This window comes from Nesoenas mayeri (genome assembly GCF_963082525.1).
Source record: "Nesoenas mayeri genome assembly, chromosome: 3".
NCBI classification, from domain to species: Eukaryota; Metazoa; Chordata; class Aves; order Columbiformes; family Columbidae; genus Nesoenas; species Nesoenas mayeri.
In genome coordinates this window covers 19,924,447-19,946,801 of record NC_137544.1, presented here as the reverse complement: position 1 = coordinate 19,946,801, position 22,355 = coordinate 19,924,447, and the positions used below count along the sequence as shown (strand labels likewise).

The window sequence follows — 22,355 nt, the reverse complement described above, 5'->3', positions numbered from 1 at the left end:
CTTTCTTAGACAGTCTGCCTATCTCTCCACTGACAATAAAGGGAGTTAATGGTGATCAACTTGTATTTCTATCACTTAGGAATCCGACAAAAATGAGAGAAATCCAATTCTTTTTCTCTTTTTTTAATATACTGTATGTCCATTCCCAACAAAGCCAGTACCTAGCAGATTTCAAACCCAGGTACCACAACATTTTTATAAAGAGAAAACCAAACTCCTGCTTCTTTCCTTTCCACAGATGCTGTATCGCTTAACACAAATAATTCTCCCTATATTTTAGCTGTCTTTTCAAGACTACCTGCATGATCCAACGTCAGACAAATGCTGCAGTTGCACTCTACTCTTAGAATGGCAAATACCCAACTTCTTAACTGTGCGTTCAAGAGCCGGAAGCCACCATTGATTACGTCTTGTTGCCAGACCCTTGAATGCAGGGACTGATCAAAGAAACTAGGACAGTGCAAAGAGTACAGGTTTAATGACTCATATTGATTCATTAGATGAAATGCATATAATCAAGTTTTGCTAAGAGGCTATTGATTCTGTACACTTCAATGTTGATTTACGTGTAACCCAGACACATAAAAATGGGAACATGAAAATCCAGTGACCACTTCTGCACTAACTCAAAATCCTGAAGTCCACATTTACTTCAGACATCTAAACTGGAAGAAAAACATTGGGAAAGAAAACCCTCTATTTTTCTACATACAGACAAAAATGAAGTTGGCTACACTGAGCTAAATCAAAGTGGTACCTGGAGCTGCCAAGATGTCCAGCTTTGTGTTGATCCTGTATTTTCAGATGCAGTGGTAATGACAACTCTGTTTACAGGTAAAGGGCAGAGCAGGTTTCAATTTATTTCTTTTTCATGATAACATGATATGATGAAAAGGGAAAAGTTCATAATGAATTATTCATCAATGTGAAAGGGTTAAGATACGCTACAAGAGCACATCTGTGTTACAAAGATCTTTTCGTAGTCACAATGTTTGAGCCTTGGACATGATATGAAATCTTTCTCTTCCAGTATTTTAAACATAATTGCTTTGAAGCAATTCAATATGCTAAGTTCAAGCATTCAAAAATCAAGGGAAATAAACTGCTGGAAATCAAAGGTGATCCATGTAGTTATACTGTCAATCATTTACCAGCACGGCTAGGCATGTATTAGTAGAATCAACACCCTTAGACACAGACTCAATAGATCATATTTAACAACAACACAGCAGGTCAAACTATCATTCTAACATGTACTTAAGTATTGAGTAATAGAGTACGCTGTCATTTTATCGCATCTCTAATACCGGGCTACTGTAATACGATGATCAACTACTGATTCTTATCACAAGTACTCTTCCCATCATCTCTGCATAGATACACAATAGCACTGGCTCCCAACTTAATTTTAACTAAGAAAGGTAAATGGCACTGAATTAAGAAATGTAATACAATACACCGATTTTCCTGCAACTATAGCAGTAAGTATCTTACTTGAACTAAAAAGCTAATGGCTACAGAATATAACCAATGGAAGGGAATAATACTGTGGAGCAGCCTTCTAACACAAGAATGGGAGTGTCATCAGTAAATATCTGAAATTACAGAAAATTACAGAAAAAAAATGACAAAATCAAAGTGATACAAGCTGCAACCACTACAGTATTTATGTACTGGATTCTCACCTCCAGCATAATCTACACGGTACCGTTCTTTGTCTTGCACAGCTGGTTAGGAGTCACTCAAATGTGAAATATTCTAAATTCTGGTTTTTAGAGGATTGAGATGTTTGAATTTTGTTATTTTTGGAAAATAAAAAAAAGTAAAAAGATTGTGCCTTTCTATAACATGAAGAATATATGATTATTCTAAAACAGAATAGAATTGACAGCATTCTGCCTTATTTTATTGCGTTATGGAGCTGCAGCTAGAATTGGACTCTTGGTAAAAATGTTAATCATTATTAATACACATTTAGCAGACATTATTACAAAGGAACTGAAAGCTTATCCTCCATATTAATTTTTAACAGTGCTTGCTTTCTTAGTGGGCTCTACACCCAAAAAAAGCTACCATAAAAATCTATGTGAGGTAAAGAAGATTTCTAAAACACCTTTATCATTATACCTCCTTGAGACTAATTTCTAGGACAAACTTTTGATACCAGCTGTTGTGCGTGGCAGTTTGCTACTGCGTAAGTACAAACTTATAACCAAGACTTTATGCTCTCTGCTCTAGATGGACAGAGCTATTTTAGTATTATGTAATTTTCAACAGTCACTGGAGTCCCTGTTAGCAGTTCTGATCAGAGACACGTTAGAGCAATCTGGGTTTCTAGACCCACACAATTCTCCTGCCCTAACTTTTGCTCAGTGTGGCAGTAATAGGGCACATCCTTCAAGAGACACAAATGCAATGGCATTGGTTTTTCCACCCCATGCAAGCACGAAGCAGGTATTGTGGATTATTATTTTCACCTCTGAGAAGATGCTGCCACACTCGCCACCTCCCACCCTGTGACTTACACCCTGAAAAACACATATTTGCATGTGCTAATAATCTACCAAACCAGTCTCCTCCTGCAGCACACACAAGTTGCTTTGTTGTAATATCAGGGGGTCTTGCAGGTAGGAATTCAACTAAGATACAAGCTCACTTATGTCAAAGAAGTTGATTCAAGCTCTTGGCAGACTCAAAGGGCAAAACTGCGCCTTTTATGCTAAGTTCATTTTTTTCTTTTTTTACCTTTTTTTTTTTTTTTAATTATTATTATTTCCCATGATCAGAAGGATTAGAAAATCTCTGCTCTAAAAATGAAAGCTTACCTACTGGCTTAAGCACATTACTCCAAAAGCCACACGTCTAGAATTGGGCCTCAATGGCTTTGCCTTAATCTGGCCTCCTTTGATATTTCTGATGAAAGGAAGATGCCTGTTCAAGAAAAAAATAACCAAAAAACCCCAAAAAAAGACAAAACCACAAACCACTAACTGAATTCCATCACATTCTAGTCCAGAATAGTGAGGCTCCAACTTGACTCATGTCGTGATTAAAAAAAAATACTACAGTATATGTTACTTTTTATAGCTGACAGTGAGCTCTATTAGACTGTAGAAGAATCTCTGACAGAAAATGAAAATAGCCTCCCAAGGGAGTGGAAGCCCCACACAGCATGATTTAAATGTGGCAGCTGGGTTGTGGGTGGAAATGGCGGTTTCCATTGAAAATCTGCTGCCAATATACCTCCTATGGCTTGATTTCACAGGGAAATGTGGCAGTTATCCCCCTCTGAAGTTCAGCTGCTCAGTTTTAAAGATGCACAGACAGGAAAGGCAGCAACAGTCCAAGACTGAATAGAGAAAGTCCAGAATGATGCACTGTCCAAGGACCAAAGCCTAAATTGGAATATGGCTGGAAGTCCAAGTGTGTAACAGGAAGATGGTAAGAAGAGGAATGGATTCCTTAGTTGTATAAAATGAAAGGCAACGTTTTAGAAAGTGTATGCCACCTCAAAGTCTACTTTTAATTTTTTTAATAGTTTGAGGCATTCGATGCTTAACACTTATGTTTCATTGAAAGAAAGTTAGCAACGTGTTAGTCACTTTTAAAAATGGTCCCTATATATTTGGGGCACAGATCTATAACAGGAATAGTTGTGGCAAAATTAAATGTCAGCACACTTCACTTTAAAGTACTTCAGTTTAGATGACTAAGTTCCTTAGTGCATAAATTCCCCAATGATAATAATATATAGGTATATAATCCTGAGAGTCACTATAGCAAGCATGTTGAATGTGTTATATCTACGCTAAGAAATACGAAGTACCATGAAACAAATGTTGTCTCTCATTGACGTCTGCATCTACTTGCAACCCTGACCTAAGCATCATCTTGAAAATATGACTCATAATCCAAAAAGACACTTTCCCATGCAGGTACAAAAATGATGCCTGTAGTGTGGATGGCTACTTTATTGCTCTCTCTTTTGATACAGGCAGTCTGGTATTGTTTTCTGCCTTTTTTTTTTTAACAATTTGGCTTGAAACAATTGTCAATTGGAATCCACCCACCCAACCTGCTATGGCTCCAGATCTGGTTTCTCCAGAGGATTCCTTTAATGTCCTTGGGCCTTATCAGGCTGACGGAGAAACGGAAGCAGTATGTTGCTTCCTGAGGTAGCATTCTCATTGCTGGCCCAGGATGTACAACTATCACAAAACTTTTCAGTGGAAGGGGATGTGGCTGCTATGCTGACCACAGAAATCTGTGCTGTCTCTGCATGTCAGTGTGAGCAGAGGCAGAGAACACCTGCTGTGCCTAATGGGTCAGAGGACACTGGTGCAGGTACAGGTGATCTGCACATCTCCAGCACTGCGGTGTGTAGGAAGCACCCAGTAGCACAGCTTAGCCTGAGCTGGCAGCACCTCTAGGCACACATCTGTGGGTTTTCTATTACAAGTCAGGTCAACTACAGAAAGGATTTTTGCGGATCCTTCTCTTGGAGTTCAGCACATAAGCTCTATTTAAACTGTGCTCTGGAAGCTTGCGCTTGTATTCTGGTTCGGGTGACCAAACGCTTTTTGTGAAAACCGCAGATGCAGAAGTTTAATGGTAAAAAACTTTTTTCTCTCATTGTCTAATTAACATGTATTAACTAGAAGGCGGGCCAGGTATCGCTGTCCATTTAGTGTCCATAATAACTGGAGGGTTTTGAAGGTAGGGACAATAAGCTGCACAGGTATGATGTCAGTTCAAAGTATGTGACATCATGTAAAGTTATATTGTAATGTAGCCAGTAGTTAAATCTTTCCTGACATCTGCACTAGATGATTCTAAATTTCTTTACATATTAAAAATTAGGCAGTTTGGTATCATTTCTGTTTTTCAGAACTTTTGTCTTTCTGGGAAGTTCTTTTTTTTACAGGCTTTTAGAGCAACATAATTACAAACTGCCCTGGTGTAAGAGTAATGAAATTCTATTCCTGCTTACACAAGAGATCAGTTTAATCCCCAGTATACATTAAAAAAAAAAATTGCTGCTAGCAAATCTTAAATAACTGTGATAGTTCTGTTGTGGTTCTACCCAAGCTATTAGACTCCGATTTCTAAATCTGACTGCTATAATTTTCAATTAACAATGAGAATTATAGTAGGTAGAAAAAGCTAAATGTTTTCTCTGTTTTATAGTTTTGCTTAAATGCTGATATTTTAAAGAAGTGGTTCCAACTCTAGTCAACGCCATTTTAACTGTTCAGTCCTTCCTCCTACATCCTTTTAATAACATAACTGGAAGCAGCAAGCTTGACTGCTAAGATATGAACTTAACACAGCAGTCAGAATTTATTTGTCTTCTTTCTTAAATGATATTTGTTTTGTAACTGACTTAGTTTCTGGATCCGTCTTTCCCTGTGATCTCTTTAGGTCCCACAAGCTTAGCACGACCAGGCCACGCCAGTTCTGAGTGTGTCAGTATTTCCCAGGAACACACGGGTGCTGCAGAGACAGTGCCATGACTCAGAAATCAGTACACTGTCCTCGCCCCTACCACTGAAACAAGTTCTTAGCTCACCATTGCGGAAGGGACAGAAGACTATAAAGCGGGTAATTCCTTATGTCACGTGGAATTAAAAAGAAGAGCTAAGTGTCTGTGTTTTAAGAACAAGAAATGTTTCACTTCAAAGCCCTGCTCAAAATAAAATCATGCAATGACATTCTGCCAGAATTATTCCTACATTTTCACACAGATAAACAATCTTTTTCTTCTCTCAGTTTCCATTCCAAACTCCTAAATGTGTGCTGGTAAAAAGTTGCTATGACCAGTCTCGTAAGTCAATGTGCTATTCTGAATATATTACAAATCATAAGCAACATGACCTTTAGTGTGATTTGAAATAAAATACTTCACAACAGATAATGCACTGAGGCTATGGGGTTAACATTTGTGAAATGTTTTGATACTAACAGCTGAAAAAGCTTTATGAACATAAAATACAGTTATCGTAGTAAATTGGCTACAGAGCAGCTATCCATCTAGTTGGGACTTGGCTGCTTCTACTTCCTTTCGCAAAGGATGGGATATCCAGAGAATTCTCTGAGAAACAGGATTAAAAACCTGCTTTTTTTTAATTTGGTGACTAGCGACATGCAAATATCTGCAAGACTCATGTCAGAGAATACTGATCATATATGTCATGATATATGACATATCCTCTTGTTTGAGATGACTGTTTGCTTATCCCTCTCTCCTGAAGTAGTCCTTACGGTTACCAAGAACCAACAAATCATTAATCCTCTTTGATCACCACAGAAGAAACCGTGCCCAAGCTCGATCTATATTAAAATCTATCAGTAATTCTAGTGCATTATTCTTATTGTCCCCGCAAACATTCAATAGCAAGAAATCATTTGCTAATCTTAGTACAAATGAACTTCCAATATAGGAAGGATGGTCTAAAGCAAAAGGCACTGGAGTAGAATTCAGAGGCAATGACTCAACTTCTGGCTGTGACGCAAATTCCTTGTGTGGTAGCAGAGAGTCACGAACTGCGAGTTTACCAAGGGAGCGAACGCATTACAGCTCACAGTTTCTATGCTTAGCTGCACAGTGAAATTCTAACATCCAAGTGAGGTATGTCTGCTCCTCTTCTAATACCTAGGGACATGTAGGCACTTAACACACAGCAGAATTTAGATGCTGTAATCCAAACTGGAGGAAGATATTTTCTGCAGCGGGGGATTTCCGCTCCAGGAATTAATCACCTTAAGCCTCCTTTTTCTTACAGAAACAGAGATGAACTGAGTCTTTTGACTAGGAGGTGGTCAGAGGAGGAATCACGATCCCAGTCTTAGCCGTTATCTAATCTAGAACATACAGAAATGTGTGAGAAATTAGTATTTAAGATCCTCTTTGCCAGGGGTAACTGAAGCTTCATTTTGCACCTCTCAGAAGACTGCTTGCTCATGAGGTTTTACAGTAATCTGGGTTGAGAGTGCCCACTTCTCTAATACTTCATGCAAAAGAAAACATTTACTTTGTTCTTTGCTACTGGTGAAAGATTCATTCAATTTCTCTCTAAAATAAGTGTTTGTCTTCTATAGGAAGTGCCAATGCTGGGAATGGAAACAAGGCTCTTCTCTCTCCAAGTGACTTCTCAAAATTACAGAATTATATCCTTCCTTTTCCTTTTAGATATACTACTGTCCATAAAATAAGTAAAGATCAAGAAAAGAGAATACAGACATTCTGCCATCTTAACTTCTTCACAGTTAATGCAATTTCCCAGACAATGGGAGAAATGTCCTACCTCCTATTATTGACAAAGAACAAAATAGTGTGCGCATCCCATGTTTGTAGAGAACCCAAATTGGAGGACTTTGAAAACATGTGCTGTGCCGAAATAAGCAGATATAAGATTAGAGATGTACTAACTATGCCACTTAGTATGACACGGGTATCAAGGTGTCCAAATAAATGTTTCCTGGCAGAATACTAAAAACTTTGACAAGTTTGATGTTGAAAGCACAGCTGTAATTTGACATCTGAGTTAGATAGAAGTTAAGGGAGAGCCAACATTTTGGCCTGGGTGACTTAAAGCAGAAATTGAACGCATGCCAGCTTTTATCTCTAGCTTATTTCTGACCATCTATTCCCTGTTCACAAAGTACAAGTAAGATTTTCTCATGGAGCCATTAAGAGGGTAAAAAAGCAGTAGCAGGTTTGTATTGTTGGTGAATTTCTTTCATGAGTATCAGTTGGACAGAAAGCATTCATTCACTACTTGTTCATTCAATTTACCGACCGGTTCATTACACTAAGTTAAAAAAAATGATGTTAGACAAATCTGTCCCAGCCCCAGGGAACTGAAATTTAAAAAGCTGTTTTAAACGGCTGGTATTGGCATTGAAACCAATCATACCCTGCCCTGTCTCATTTGGCTTTACAGTATCACACATTTCATCATAAATCATAGATTTAAGACACAGGCCTAATTTCAGGCACAGGAATGTTTTCTCTTGGGCTCTATACCCCTTCTCCGCTCTTCCAGGCATACTTACAGGGTGGCACAGCTGGTTCTTGCAAATAGCAAAAGGATATTAGGTTCTGAAATCCCTCTTCAGGTAATGAATACGCTTCAAGATTTTCTTGGGAAGGTGATTCAGGGGAGTAGCCAAAAAAGTAACTCGGTGGGTCCACTCATCTGGTTGAAGTTACCACCATTTACAGTGTCCTAAGCTGTATAGTGCTGAGGATGTCTTCACGAGCTATCTGTCCCCTGGACATTTGATTCTGTACTGTGGATGTATTTATTTAGATGTATTATTGCCATCAAAGGTGGCTCAGGACTCTCTCTCCTTTCCCTGTCCTGAGCTGACACCACTAGAAGCAGTACTTCATATCAACCACTAATAAGAAGTGATGTCTTTGGAAGGGCTGTCTCAACTTATTGAAAAACTTCAATATAAGTCTTTAAAGACACATTCTAGTATACTTTTAGGCAGGGGAGGGAGGGGTGTGTGAAATCCACAAAACTATTATTTTTTCTCTTTTTTCTTACAAACTTGTTTTTGTTTTCTGACTACTTCTTGTGCCTCATTTCCCTCCTATTTCTACATATAAATCTATGTGGATTTTTGTGCTAGAACGGTCTAGTGATTTAGAACAAGAAGATGTAGATGGACCTTGGTTTCCGGTTCCTTCATATTTCAGTTACTTTCTTCATTTCTTGGTACTCCTTTGCTACCCAAGGTAATACTCAGGTGTCTGATCTAATAAAATATAAATAATTGAAAGAAAAAGATAACTATACCAATATTTATTTTTTATGTGATTTCCCCTGCCCCTTTTTTGGATGATGCTATCAGAGTTCAGATAATTTTCACTAAGGTGGCAACTAAGGTGCAGGGCAATGCTATTCTCTGATAGCATGGGTGTCATCTATGGACAGAACTTTGAAAAAGTCATCTATGTTATTTATGTTGGCATGGACACCGGAGCAAGGAATAACATGGGGTTCACTGTCTCTCTAGCTGCCAGTGTTCACCAGTAAATTCTCCTGTCTCCAAAGCCATGACATGGGATGCTCCATTCCACAGGCCATTTCTCAGCTGCACACAGTAGCTATGCTGCTGCTCAAAACTGTTGGTAGGAGGATGCAGGCAGCTCCCTCATACTCTAAATCCAGTGCACACAGCTGCTCATGGCTTTTCTGGTTTAGTGTGAGGCTAATGACCATGACTACATCATTATAGAATCATAAAATCATTTAGGTTGGAAGAGACCTTCAAGACCAACCTAACTTTGGCACTAAACCGTGTCCCTGAGAACCTCATCTACACATCTTTTAAACACCTCCAGGGATGGTGATTCCACCACTTCCCTGGGCAGCCTGTTCCAATGCCTGACAACCCTTTCCATGAAGATTTTTTTCCTAATATCCAATCTAAACCTCCCCTGGCACAACTTGATACCATTTCCTCTTGTCCTAACACTTGCTACTTGGGAGAAGAGACCAACACCCTCCATGCTACAACCTCCTTTCAGGTAGTTGTGGACCACAATAAGGTCTCCCCTCAGCCTCCTGTTCTCCAGGCTAAACAGCCCCAGCTCCCTCAACAGCTCTCTCCAGCACCTCCATGTCTTTCTTAAGATGAGGGGTCCAAAACTGAACACAGGATTCAAGGTGGGGCCTCACCAGTGCCGAGCACAGTGGCACAATCACTTCTCTGGTCCTTCTGGCCACACTATTCTTTATATAAGCCAGGATGCTATTGGCTTTTTTGGCCACCTGGGCACACTGCTGGCTCATGTTCAGCTGGCTGTCAATCAACACCCCCAGGTCCTTTTCCACCAGGCAGCTTTCCAGCCTCTCCTCTCAGAGCCTGTAGTGCTGCCTGGGGTTGTTGTGACCCAAGTGCCGGACCCGGCACTTGGCCTTGTTGAACCTTATGCAACTGACCTCAGCCCAATGATCCAGCTGGTCCAGATCCCTCTGTATGGCCTTCCTGTCCTCCAGCAGATCAACACTCTCACCCAATGTGGTGTTGTCTGCAAACTTACTGAGGGTGCACTCAATCCCCTCATCCAGATCACCAATAAAGAGATTAAACCGAACTGGCCCCAATACAGAGCCCTGGGGAACACCACTTGTGACCGGCCACCAACTAGATTTGAGTCCATTCACCGCAACTCTTTAGGACCAGCCAAATGCACATTAATAAACAGATGTCTTAAAAACTCCCACCTTTTTAAATTTCAGAATCAATATTTTTAGAAAAATGTCATAGAAATAATTCACAAAATACGAAACAGGGAAACTGAAGTTGACACTAAATGTAAAGTTGTCTCATGATCACAACTCAGGTAATTGTATTGTATCCTCCAGAAAAATGTTTTGATCCAAAAGGCACTAAAACATAAGGTTAGATTTCTCTGACATCAACAGTCATTTAACAGGTCTTTATTTAAATATCACATAAATATTGGGCCCTGTGTTTGCAATAGTCCCATATATTTGCTTCTGTCTTTACATCTTAAGATGCCTGAAATTCTCTTTCTGTTTACAAGTGGGGAAACAGAGGCATAAGGAGATGAAATGTCTTGCCCATCGTGTGAATCAACCCTGTAGATCCTCTTTTCCGTTATGAAAAGCACAAATTATTCAACCTCAAATGATTTATTTCTCTGATAAGAGAACACAATGTTCTCAGCAAAGCTACTAGGCCAAGCAAATAAATTTCCCATAGGCAAAGGAAAAATGTGTATAGCTCCTTCCAGTATCTTGCTGGGGAAATCATCTGCCCAGTATTACTGGATGTTCTGTTCTTCTTTTTTTTTTTTTTTAATTTTCTTTCCCATACTTTCTGCATGGTCTTCATTTATTTTGTGGCTGATGGCAACATCTCCAGACAGGTTCTTCCACAGCAGACACTGTGGCTGTAAGTGGGCTGCTGCATGAGAAATATGCCCAGCACCTGCCATGTGAAAGGAAATGAGCATATCATTTCAGCAACACATAAGCCTGGGGACCCGCTGCAGAAAGCGCATCCCAAATCTGCTGTTTGCTGCTGCTGCACAGTTGGGTCGGCACTTTCCATGCTCCTGCCTCTGATTTTATTTCCCCCCACTCCTTATTAGGCAAGTACTCCTGGCACACGCAGATCCCACAACTTGCTGCCACTGAAATTGCTATTCCCAATGCAGATGGTGGGAGGAGGAATTGAACTGCGGTTCCTTTGTGTAGTCACCTCTATACAATGGCCACCAGCATGCAGAGCCACATGCCAATTGCTGGTGTATATTTGGTTGACGTTTCAGACCCAACTTTGCACCCTTCTAATCATTAATCAACAATCAGACAAAGGATATATTGCTGAACCCAGACAGCAGCCAATACAGACCTCTAATACATTATAGATTCTCTGTCAGCACATTTATTTATTGTTTGCAGTGTTCCATTTGAAAATCCCTGCGCTCTTTCACTTTATTTATTTACTTATTTCTCTTTAGCTGGATTTAACAAAGCAGCCCAGATTCATTTATTAACATTTTTTCACAAACCCTGAATGCTGGATTACTCTACATAAAATACATTTATAATATTATTCTTGGTATTTACCACAACTTGCCAAAATCTTTAGCAAATATGCCATTAAATTAAATAGTATTATACTGCATAGGCAGTACCAGAGTATGGTTTTTCATCTGCTAAATATCCAGTGAATCATTTTATCTTTATTTAACACTATAATGAAGGCTGACTACCAGCTCAGAGAGAAATGAATATACATTTGTCTATACTTCCAGCACTCAGTGAGATTTGTCACAGTATCATAAAAGCAAGCAACAATAAGGACCACACTGTTCTGTGGTGAGGCTTGAACACAAATGCATCAGCAGACCTTGGGTCCTGCGCAGCGTGTAACCATGCTCTGCTATCAACTTAATGTTAAAATCTGTATGTCCTGGCTTCTGATTTATAATATCGTTGATAAATAGTAAAAAGGACAGGCATGCACTAAAGTTTATGGATGGAGTGATGGCATGCACAATGATGTCTCATAAAGAATAAAGGGGGAAAAGTTATTTATTCTTGTGGATTCAAGAACCAAAATACAGATAGACTGGCTGCGTGCACAGAATTTTTCATAAATATCCCACAGTGCACCCTGTTGTACAGCAGCCATACATTAATTAGAGCATTCAGCAGACACTGCAATGTGTTACACTCACCCAAGTGAATCTTCATTTTTCACATGCAGGGCCTTACTAATTAAAATCAGCTTTGCAATTAAATGTGGAAAATTGTGTTAAACTTTCAAGCGTGGTTTAGAAAAAAAATGTACTTATTTTTAGGGTATTTTATTTTGATGCAAATGAATTTTCCATCAAAGTGAGACCAGTAAAAGGGAGGTATGAGGATTTCTCTTTTTTGTATTATAGATGCTCCTCTCAGTTGCAAGTTGCAATGCTCCACTATCTCTCTGCCAGTACCTGGCCCTGTTCCAATGCTTTTAGTGAGTGCTATCTGTCAAGGCATGAATAATACAGCCCCTAGGCTGTCGGCAGAATCCAAATGAGGCATACATCAGGAAGCAAGCACTCGACTTTAGCTCCAGAACATGCTCCTGTGAAGACAGGCAATTATTCACCCACGGCTGCAGCCATGGCAATCAAACTGGTGGGTGAAAAGGTATATGAAATGAAAAAATTTGAATAAGAAATATGGCACAACAAGCCACAGAAATCCAATAATTTTCTAATAAGAGAGAGACATTTGAGTCTTTTAATTTTGAAGTTTGGGAGCCTGAATTATTTCACTCACTCTGTTCTAAAATATAGACAACTAAACTACAGTATATAATGTCAAGGCAATACAAGCGTATGTGGGGCTTTTCCTAATCAAAACAGCAATGCTAAACTCTAAGGTATTTATAAATTCAAATAAATCTGTTGTATGAAGTGATAAATCTCATACTTAAAAATCAAAAGATGGTCAAAACAATTCTATCTGTATAATATAATAGAAACAGAGACAGTCTACTAAAGCAACAAAGAACTGGCTGATATCAAGAAATTTGATGGAAAATTAAAATGCAATATATTTTAGAAGGTTAGGGATAATTCACACATTATAGATCCAAACATTATTTTATGATCCCTCTTCATTTTTGAGACTGGCTTCTTTTTGCAAGACACTGTATCAGTGATCAATGAAAAACAAATTCCTTACAAACGCAATATGAACTGAAGAAAAGGCATGCAGAATTCCTTGCTAAGTTGGTTTTTATCTAAACTCTTATTTTCAGCAATGAAATTGTATCACTATTTCCATTTTAGATCTGAAATGTTTATAATTTGGCCTTAACAACTCATCCTTCACTGAAATTTGATGCATATTGTTTCAGACTAAGACGGTGTTTTGCTTTAATTTCTATACAATGGCTTTATTTGCTTTCAGATATGCACTGATATATGCATTAAAAGAATCCTGAATTAATATACATAGTTTCATGCTATCAGATTAAGATTCTTTTGGGGGCTCCTTTTTGTTAGAATGTGTTTCATTCTGAAGGATGTGGCATTTGGAAAGTGATTAATCCATTACAGAATCTAATTGCTTTTGTTACTTGAGAAAAAAAACAAAAAACAAAACACTATCATGTGAAGAAGCTTTTGAAATAGGCTATTGCATGTAAACCATATTTTTTTAGTGGAATCCAGTTAGGATTTTTGTAATGAGTCTACACACCTGTTTACATGGCAAAGCATAGGCATCTATTTGGTATATGATGTGTTTAAAACAATGCTAAACGCAGAGCAACACAGTAGATTGTAATAATTCTAAAACCATCATTCACATCTACTCAGTAAATAACACAGGCCAGTTTGCATTGTGACTCCAGAGTAACTACTGTGTAACTGTGGAATTTGTTCCTGCAAAACCTAAACCAGAAACTGGACTTGCTTTTACATTTGCATACATAGAATGTGAATCCTGCTGTCTTTAAAGCTGATGAATGAAACTCGCAAAGTTCCTACTAATTGCAATGAAACAACACTCAATCTATGTTTCTCTTCAGATACTTAGCAGACAGACGTCCTGAAAACACAGTTCTGGGAACACTCTCCTGGTGTGGTTTGAGTAACTGCTACATACCCAGATGGATTGTTCACAGTGAAAAGTATTCAGGGATCTGGACCAAGCTTATTGTTCAAAATTAATTCACAGGTCTGAACATTCATTATTAGGCTGCTATCCGGAGTGGATGTGAAGAGCTACCAACTATACCAAAAAAACAGCATCAGGAGTATGGTCCAGGGAGAGGGTCTGGTTTTCACTTCGAGGTTCGAATTCTTTTATCCTCTCCAACACTATCTGAATGTGTTTATGGCTTATTTTTTGGTTTTGGTTTTGTTTTCATAACTTTCACAAGCTTTGTCTTTTTACTTTTTAGGACCTGGTGCTGCAAAGATCCATGCGTTTCTTTAACTGCACACTCTGTGAGTAGTTCAGCTGGCTGCAGGTGCCTGGAAACATAAACAAGTAGTACTGAAGTCCTACCTGTGTAAACTCTAAGGTCTAGGCACTGCCTCCTGCTGTGCAACATCAACAGTGCTAGAGGGTTCATGATAGCTTTATGTTTCTAGGTAATACTAAAACACAAAAGGAAAGAGCTGAGTCTGCTCTGAAGAAGGCGGGCGCACCACCTAACTTTGGGCACTCACGTTCAGCGCTGCTAATCTTTCCCCAACTTTCTGTGCAGTCACTGAAGAGAGGAACTTTGGCTGAGTTAATTTTAGAGATCCTGGCACCCTGGCCTGAAGTGCCCTGCAGAGCAGCCTGTCCATCTCAGCTGTCTTGTAGCGTGACCAACCAGCAAGCTAAAATTAAGCATCAAACCTAAGAGCTGAGAGCAAAGTACCAACTAAGTCACGCAAGGTTTCACTTCAAACTAAGATATGACACAAAGAAAAAATCATAAATGTGGAAATGATACAACAAGCTGTTACCATTACCACCGTTACCCAACCAGTACCAGCCTTGTGCTTTGATACGCCTCAAAGGAAATACCAGTGACATGTAAGGTCTGCTGGTTTCCCCAGCTAACCCTAACACTGCAGCCCTTCCGTAATTAAAAATACAATTGCAGTATAAAATATAGGAAAAAGGTTTCCTTTAACTTCTACCTGATATTTTATCAGCACAGGAACATTTCATTCCCTGAATCTGTCTGAAAATTTTAAAGGATCTGTTTATTTCACTGCAAGTTTAATGTAGTATTTGAACACGGTTTTCACTGTCACATTGCTATCACAATCACAACATTATAATGAAAAAAAAAAAAGCCCTGAAATTCCAGAGACTTCAAGATGTTATAGAAAAAATAGAATTCTGGAGAGCTCTGACTACATCTAGTGGAAGCAAATACATTTCATTCCTAATAACGAGCCAGTCTGGTATTGTGAATGGAAAGGTCTTAACCTCATTAAAATGCTCTCTAGGTCTTAACGGAATTGAGTTAGGCATCAGCTGAGATATGCAATTCCCTGAACACATTAAATTTTTAAGACAGTCTGATTTCCTTGGAAGAAATGGTTGAGGGTCTTTCCCACTCAAATGGCAAAACAGAAAAGAGAAAAAGATAAATTCCTTCAGGTTCTTTCATAAACTTAAATTTAACATGTGCTGGTTGGATTACATTAAAAAATAATTCTCTTTTAGAAAGTAAATATGTATGTTGCAAACCTCAACAAAGAACTTTGTGCTTTTACACTAAGACATACATTGGTTAAACATATTTTGATTAGTGGACTGGCAATCAGGATGGCAAGAAAACATAAAAACCCCACAAAATATTTAGCCAGGAGAAAAAAAAAAAAGAATTTTTGGTGTATTTCCAATTTTTATTCTTTGTGCATCCGCTCAAAATTTCATTTAATTAACAGTTCTAAGATTCAGTCTGTTCGTGTACGGACATACCAGAATCATGTCAAGAAAGCAAAATGTGGAATTCATGTCTCAAAACTGCATGTAATCTTTCCATACCTCACATCTATTCCTTCCCCTCCACCAAAAAGGGTGATTTTACACAAACACAGACAATTCAGAGCCATTTTAGAGCAATTCAGAAGAAAAGTTGGATTCTTTTTTAAGCTGAAGTGTTTCATTCTGTATCTTTCAAGACTTTTGTTTTTGAAATTTGCATGAAATCTCATGAAGTGTGAAGAAATGTACCTAGTTACAGTCTTGTAACTAGAAAGGACATTATAATCATGTCATTTAACTGTTGACTGCTTGTGAAATTACTAAGGCAAAAGAAGGATCCAGTGTCATTCATTAATTACTGGTGATGCTTGTATTTATGTGAAGAAAAATGGACAATAGAAATCCATGGTTTGAAATGAAAAGTCACAAGTGAATTCAAAAAGAATTTAAGGCAAATGATTTTGGCTACTTCTCCTAAATCAGTGTTCCAACCTAACCAGATCCTTCACATAACCACAAATATAATTTAAAAGCATTTGAATACCAGGCATATCACCTTGGTTTAATTTTGAAGGTATTTTCTGGATTTGTCCCTGAGTTTCATTCACTGATAAGAAAAAAGGCAGATGAGTGGACTGAGTGGCACCGAGTGGACTGAATGTCACTGTTTGGTATCTTTTCCTGTTTCAAATAAATGCCTTAACCACAAACATATCATTTCAATTTAATTCATTAAAAAATATATGCCCTCATTACAAACCAGTTATCAGAATTGGTGTGAAATATGTGTTCTTATAAACATCACAAGTGCTTTAGAACCAGAGAAAGTCAACAATGAAAAAAATCTTAACAGTTCAAGGAGAATTTAACACTGGTTTGAACATCTCTTTCTATTCAGAATAACAGCCATTTTATCTCCTACAAGGGGCTGCTGTACAACGTATGTTGAAATAAATGCATAGCATGTGAAAAAAATAATGTATTCTAGAGCTATTAAATTTTCAAAATATTGCACAAGAAATTAATAGACAAATGATTCAGGAAAGGAATGCTGTTTATCCAGATGTACAATGCTATTGACACTGCAGTCACAGAAATGTAAAGACTGAGCTCTAAATTAATTTGAAGCACAGGTAGCATGTGTAACACATGCTATCTTAATATATAATTAACAATAAACAGCTAAAATCATTTTCTTAAAGGAGATGCCTCCACACAGCATGGTTTCAAAATTGAAGATATTTATAACTACAATATAACATATGAACCATGGATTCTTATTATGATTCATTTGTCTTAGGCTCTGACCTTTGAATCTAACGTGATCATCAAACTTAAATGTTCAGAAGCTCGTTTCCATTCATTTATAAAATACATTAAATAATGGAAGTCACACTGGCACCAACATGTCAGCAGGGCCAAATTTTAATTTGCAAGACATGACCAAGAGAAATGTATGCAAAAATAGAGAGAAGACTGACAATGAGAACGAGCTTCCTCAGCAAAAAATGGCAGTTAGATTTTATGTGACATTCAGAAAGAAAAAAAAAGTGAATCCGAATGGCTTCTAGAATGTCTAATTGTTAATTTCTATCATTGTTTGGTTTATCAAGGTCATGCCAGATAACTTGTTTACCAAATCTCTTCACTAAATTATGAAAAATTACATGTATTACCTTCTGTGCCTTGCATATTTGCCACTGACATGACCACTGCCATCACAGCCAGGCGTGGGACAGCTGTGAAAGAGAGAGAATTAATTAAATAGGTGCCGGTGTGCTATAGAAAGATTATACTAAAAGCAGGCAGTAGGTATTACAGAGATGGAGGGCAACAAAGACAGAAAGAGAAATCAAATAACTGAAGGGAAAAAAAAAAGAGGGGATGCTTTTTATTAGCAAGTCTCGAGGGAATTAATTTCATCAGTGCAGCAGGGCATGAGCAAACCACCAATGAACTTGAAAGTGCATTATACCCATTAAAAGGCTTGAATTTTCTAAATTGCTAATGGGGATACATTTTACACTCAGAGCACTAACCTGAACAGCTCTTGTATGGCTGGTTCCACGGGAACTGCAGAGAGATGGAAAATATATAAAAATTTATCATCTATTACAAGTACCCCTCTTCTACAGAAAATTACCAGAAAGGTTGTGTAAAAGCAAGGGTCAGAATGCATCGTGCAAAGAGATTCTGGAGGATGGAGGTCACCCTGAGCGGGGCCTTGAGTGATTTACTGAAGCAAGAGACGTACCTCGAACACCTTTGGAGCGTGTGCGATGGCGCTTCTCGTCTGCATCCACCTCCATCTGGGAATAGATTAGCAGGCAGTCAATGTTCTTATCCTGCATGCTCAGACTATCAATGCACGGACTGATACAGTCTCTCACACAATTTATTGACAGTATTTTAATTCCATTTTATCCTGTAAGGCGAAGTCCACCTTACAGGGGATTTTTAGGATCTTTATGTTTATTTAAAAACAGAAAATGAGGTAATTTTTGCTTTAATCAGTCTATTTGCATGCTCTGCTTTCATAGCAAATTGTGTGCATCGAAGCACTGGTTCCTCTTTTTGAAGGGATATTTCTGACATAAAGCCCTGATTACTCCCATGTATTTTGAAACAAGGATTCAACAGATTTCTATACAATTTAAAACTGAAGTCAAGAGCTCACACACCATAGGTCACTTTCTAACTGAACACTTTGCAGTGGAAAGGGAGAAAGGAATAATGGCTGAAAAGGACATAAAGAGTCATCATTAGAACTGCAAAGATTTCATGTTATTTAATATGCCATTATGACCTTTGCCAATGTGTTTCATTGTTTAGATGTGTTTTTCACATTTCAGGAATGCGCTCACTTGCTACATACGGCTAAACCTTTACCTTCATTTTATAAACAGCATGCCTATCTGACATAGCTCTCTATGCAGTAATAAATACATAGCAATCTTAAATCTTTACCAGACAGGGGCAGGGCTGCAGATTAGACCTCGGAAAGTATCATAAACACTGATCTATAGTAGTTACCATGAGGCCACATGGTTTCTTTGGATCTCCCATGTACTATTGTCACCAGACTTTCAAAGGTAAATGGCACAGACCAGCTAAAGTTTACAATTTTGTACAACACAAGCCGATTGCACTGAACTATGCTGAGAGCATGTGTCAGGGAAAATATGTGCAGTATTTGTATAATCAGCTGCTTTGGATGTGGAAGAACGGGATGGCAAAATGGATCCGCAGTGGTTTCATACACAGAGATGATATTGTAAAGGTCAGGAAGCAGAGAAATCAACCACAGGGCTCCCGTTCCCCCAGGGGGAAAATAAAAAAATCAATCATTGGTTTATAGCAATATTCTTGGATTGGTATCTGGTAAGAGTGTCACGTATCTCACCCCAAAACAAAGAAACAGGTCCAAGTGACTTGCAGTTAACCCTTTAATCACTTAGCTTTCTCTGGTCAGCACCTTAACGCAAATGATGGAGGTAACTAAGAAGGAAGAAATTGCCCACCAGATTATGATATTCTTTTCACTTTACTAAAAAGAAAACAGTACATTGTGCTATTCTGTAACTCCTGCAATGCAAAAGGACTTGACAGGAGACCGGAAGTGGAGTTATTTGATCTCCAGCTTAGTACGTTTTTTAAAAAGTCTGGAAGACATTATCTATCATCATTTGTCACCACTCAAAAAATCTGCTGAAAGAACTATTATGATCTTAACCTGGAAATGTTGCCCAGGTTGTTATGATAGTCTGTGTAATTTCAGAAGAGGCAAACTATAACACAAAATAGATTATTTGCCTGTCTTTCTAAATGAAGGTAAGCACTTAGAGAATGCTGTGAGTACACTTTTAGGTACACTGACAGTCTAAGAAGAAATCACTAAGCTGGAAAAGCCCCCATAGGATCCATACAATCCAGATTCAGAAGCAGGTCAAAGAAGTGAAGAATGATTTTAAAAGCTGCACTGTGACTTTAAATTTTGTTGTGTATCCTACACAGCCTGCTGCTTCTATAGAAAAGACAAGGATCTACCCGCCTTAGTCTGTGACCTAGATGCCCTGTAGTACATGGAAACATCTTGGATGCTCTAGGACACTGCAAATGACGGCAGGTGCCTATGTTAAGCCAAATGAACCTTGCTTTATTTATATGCTCACTCACAGATCGCCAAGATTTTATGTTTCACGTCAAACCTTCAGCCTTCATTCTTCTAGCTGTTCAATGTTAGATGCTGGGAGGAAGCAATTTCCTGAAGTTCTACATGAGGCACACATTGGTTCAGTGAAAGGAGGGTCACCTGCCAGCCCACCACAGCGTCCCCACGTGCACCCCTGACATTTCCATGGGAGGGAACGGAATTCTGCTCCTGAGGCCATTAACCTCACACAAACATGGACTTCCTCCACATTTTCACATGCAGAAAATGGAAACATGGTCCTTACTGACTCATAAGGAGTTCACCTCAGTAGTCCTACTTTATTCACGACCTTTACATTACAGTTCTGCAGAATACTGAGTCACTGTTCCAGAAGAGAATGTATCGACCATGAGACCAGGCTGGCTAGAGTTAGTTTTAGCCTGGCATCTAAGAGGAGACACCTAAAAGATTATGTATGAAAGCAAAGAGCAACACATCAGGAGTATGAAGAAAAGAAATTCTTAACATGGCTACAAAGAGAAGTTTTAGAGATGAAAATGCAAAGGTCTAAATTCTTAATTCTGAGAAGGAAAAAAAAAAGGTCTTGGTAGAAATTAAACCTGGTAAGTCACAATTAAAAATAATCAAAGTATTGGATATGCTGTACTTAGGGATGACGGGCAGAGAGAGGTAGAGCTTGCAACTCTGTATCACCGCTATGTGCATTAATGTTATTCAAGATTCACAGAAACAGGACCCTGGATAGCTACAGATCAGTGCTCTAATAAATCACAAGATGTGGTACAAGAGAAGGTCTCTTATATTGGAAGGTGTGTTAAAGACAAGCAAATAGGAGAGAAAACAGGTTGAGTAGTTTCCTTCTCACTGGAAAAAAATGGAAAGGAAATAAATCTGTGTTGCAGTGAAGGATTCCTATGGAGCGGCAGATGAATGATATAACCACAGGAATACCCTTGAAGTTTAGGATGATTATATCTGATAAATTTCTTGTGTAAGAAATTACCTAACCAGATAAATGAAATTCTATACTAAATCTCCCTTTTCTGGGTAAAAATGAAAAAAGGCCCTGTGTGGTCACCTGCATGCAGGCAACTAAGACTTGTTATGTCTTAATGTACAGAATCTGAACCCAATAACTAAACCAAAGACGCACACACAAACACAAGGTGCTTTAAAAGTGTCAGTAGATGAAAGCTGCAAATAAACATGAGCCAAACTAAGAAGAGAGTCTTTAAACATAAAATTACTATGATTAGGAGCAGTTGAAAAATACTTCATTAAAAGATTTTTTAAAAATGCATAATCACACCAGAAGGATTCAGCAATTAAAAAAAAAAGAGAGAGAGAAAAGTTAAAACTCAGCAATTTGAAACTTAAAAAAACACCTTATAGCTCATGAAGATTAAAAAATAATTCATATGCATGTATACACATGTAGGGCAGTTTACTAGAAAACATGAACTATCGATAAGAAGAACTAAAAATATCAGTGAAAACCAAATGGTAAATGTGAAACATGGTAATAATAAGGAATTACATACAATTGGAAGAAGAAGAAGAAGATGATGATGATTATTATTATTATTATTATTGTTACTACTTTGAAATATTTAATAGCTAGTATCAATAACCATGAATAATTTTTTTAAAAAGTAAAAAAGCAGCTATTAGTTATTTTAAAATCCAAGTCCCAGGCAACATTTAGCACCCTCAAATTAACATAGCTTTATCGTCCTCCAAGACATTGCTGTTGATATGTTACAATCCTGAGCACTTAGGAAATGCTGGAGAACTGAAAAAACAAATCTGAAAAAATGGTTCTTGTAACTGTTCAAGTTAACCATTACTAAGTGCTGAGGGGATGGTGTGGTGCACTAAGTTAGTCTTCCTGATGTTGACCCTTGTTAACATCATACAAAAGCTGATAAGGGTTACAAGACAATGACATAATCAGTACCAGTCAATACTTTATCATGGAAAATCTGTAGTTGACAACACCTGAAACTGCTTGTTTATAATACTTCAAAATTCCTTGGTAAAGGTAGCTATGTCAGGATATAGCATACTTAGACACCTGCTAAACATTTTGCTTTCTCATAGTGAATGTTCAGACAATAATACAATCACTTCATAAAATCAGCATATTTATAATGGTTGATGAATATTTCTGCAGAAAAACATATTATGTATAAAAA

At 38.0% G+C, this 22,355-nt stretch overlaps 1 protein-coding gene across 3 annotated transcripts in view; it reads right to left on the bottom strand.

The window, feature by feature from the left end:
• The window catches only part of MYT1L (myelin transcription factor 1 like), a gene marked incomplete at both ends in the record, with an annotated part of 132,529 nt that extends 114,234 nt beyond the window's left edge, over nucleotides 1-18,295 (bottom strand). For all 3 annotated transcript variants that reach the window (XM_080341683.1, XM_080341684.1, XM_080341685.1), the window contains 3 exons: nucleotides 17,663-17,725; nucleotides 18,026-18,059; nucleotides 18,241-18,295. In XM_080341683.1, the coding sequence (XP_080197809.1) occupies nucleotides 17,663-17,725; nucleotides 18,026-18,059; nucleotides 18,241-18,295 (152 nt within the window). The remainder of the gene's footprint in view (nucleotides 1-17,662; nucleotides 17,726-18,025; nucleotides 18,060-18,240) is intronic.
• Between the last annotated feature and the right edge of the window lie 4,060 nt (nucleotides 18,296-22,355).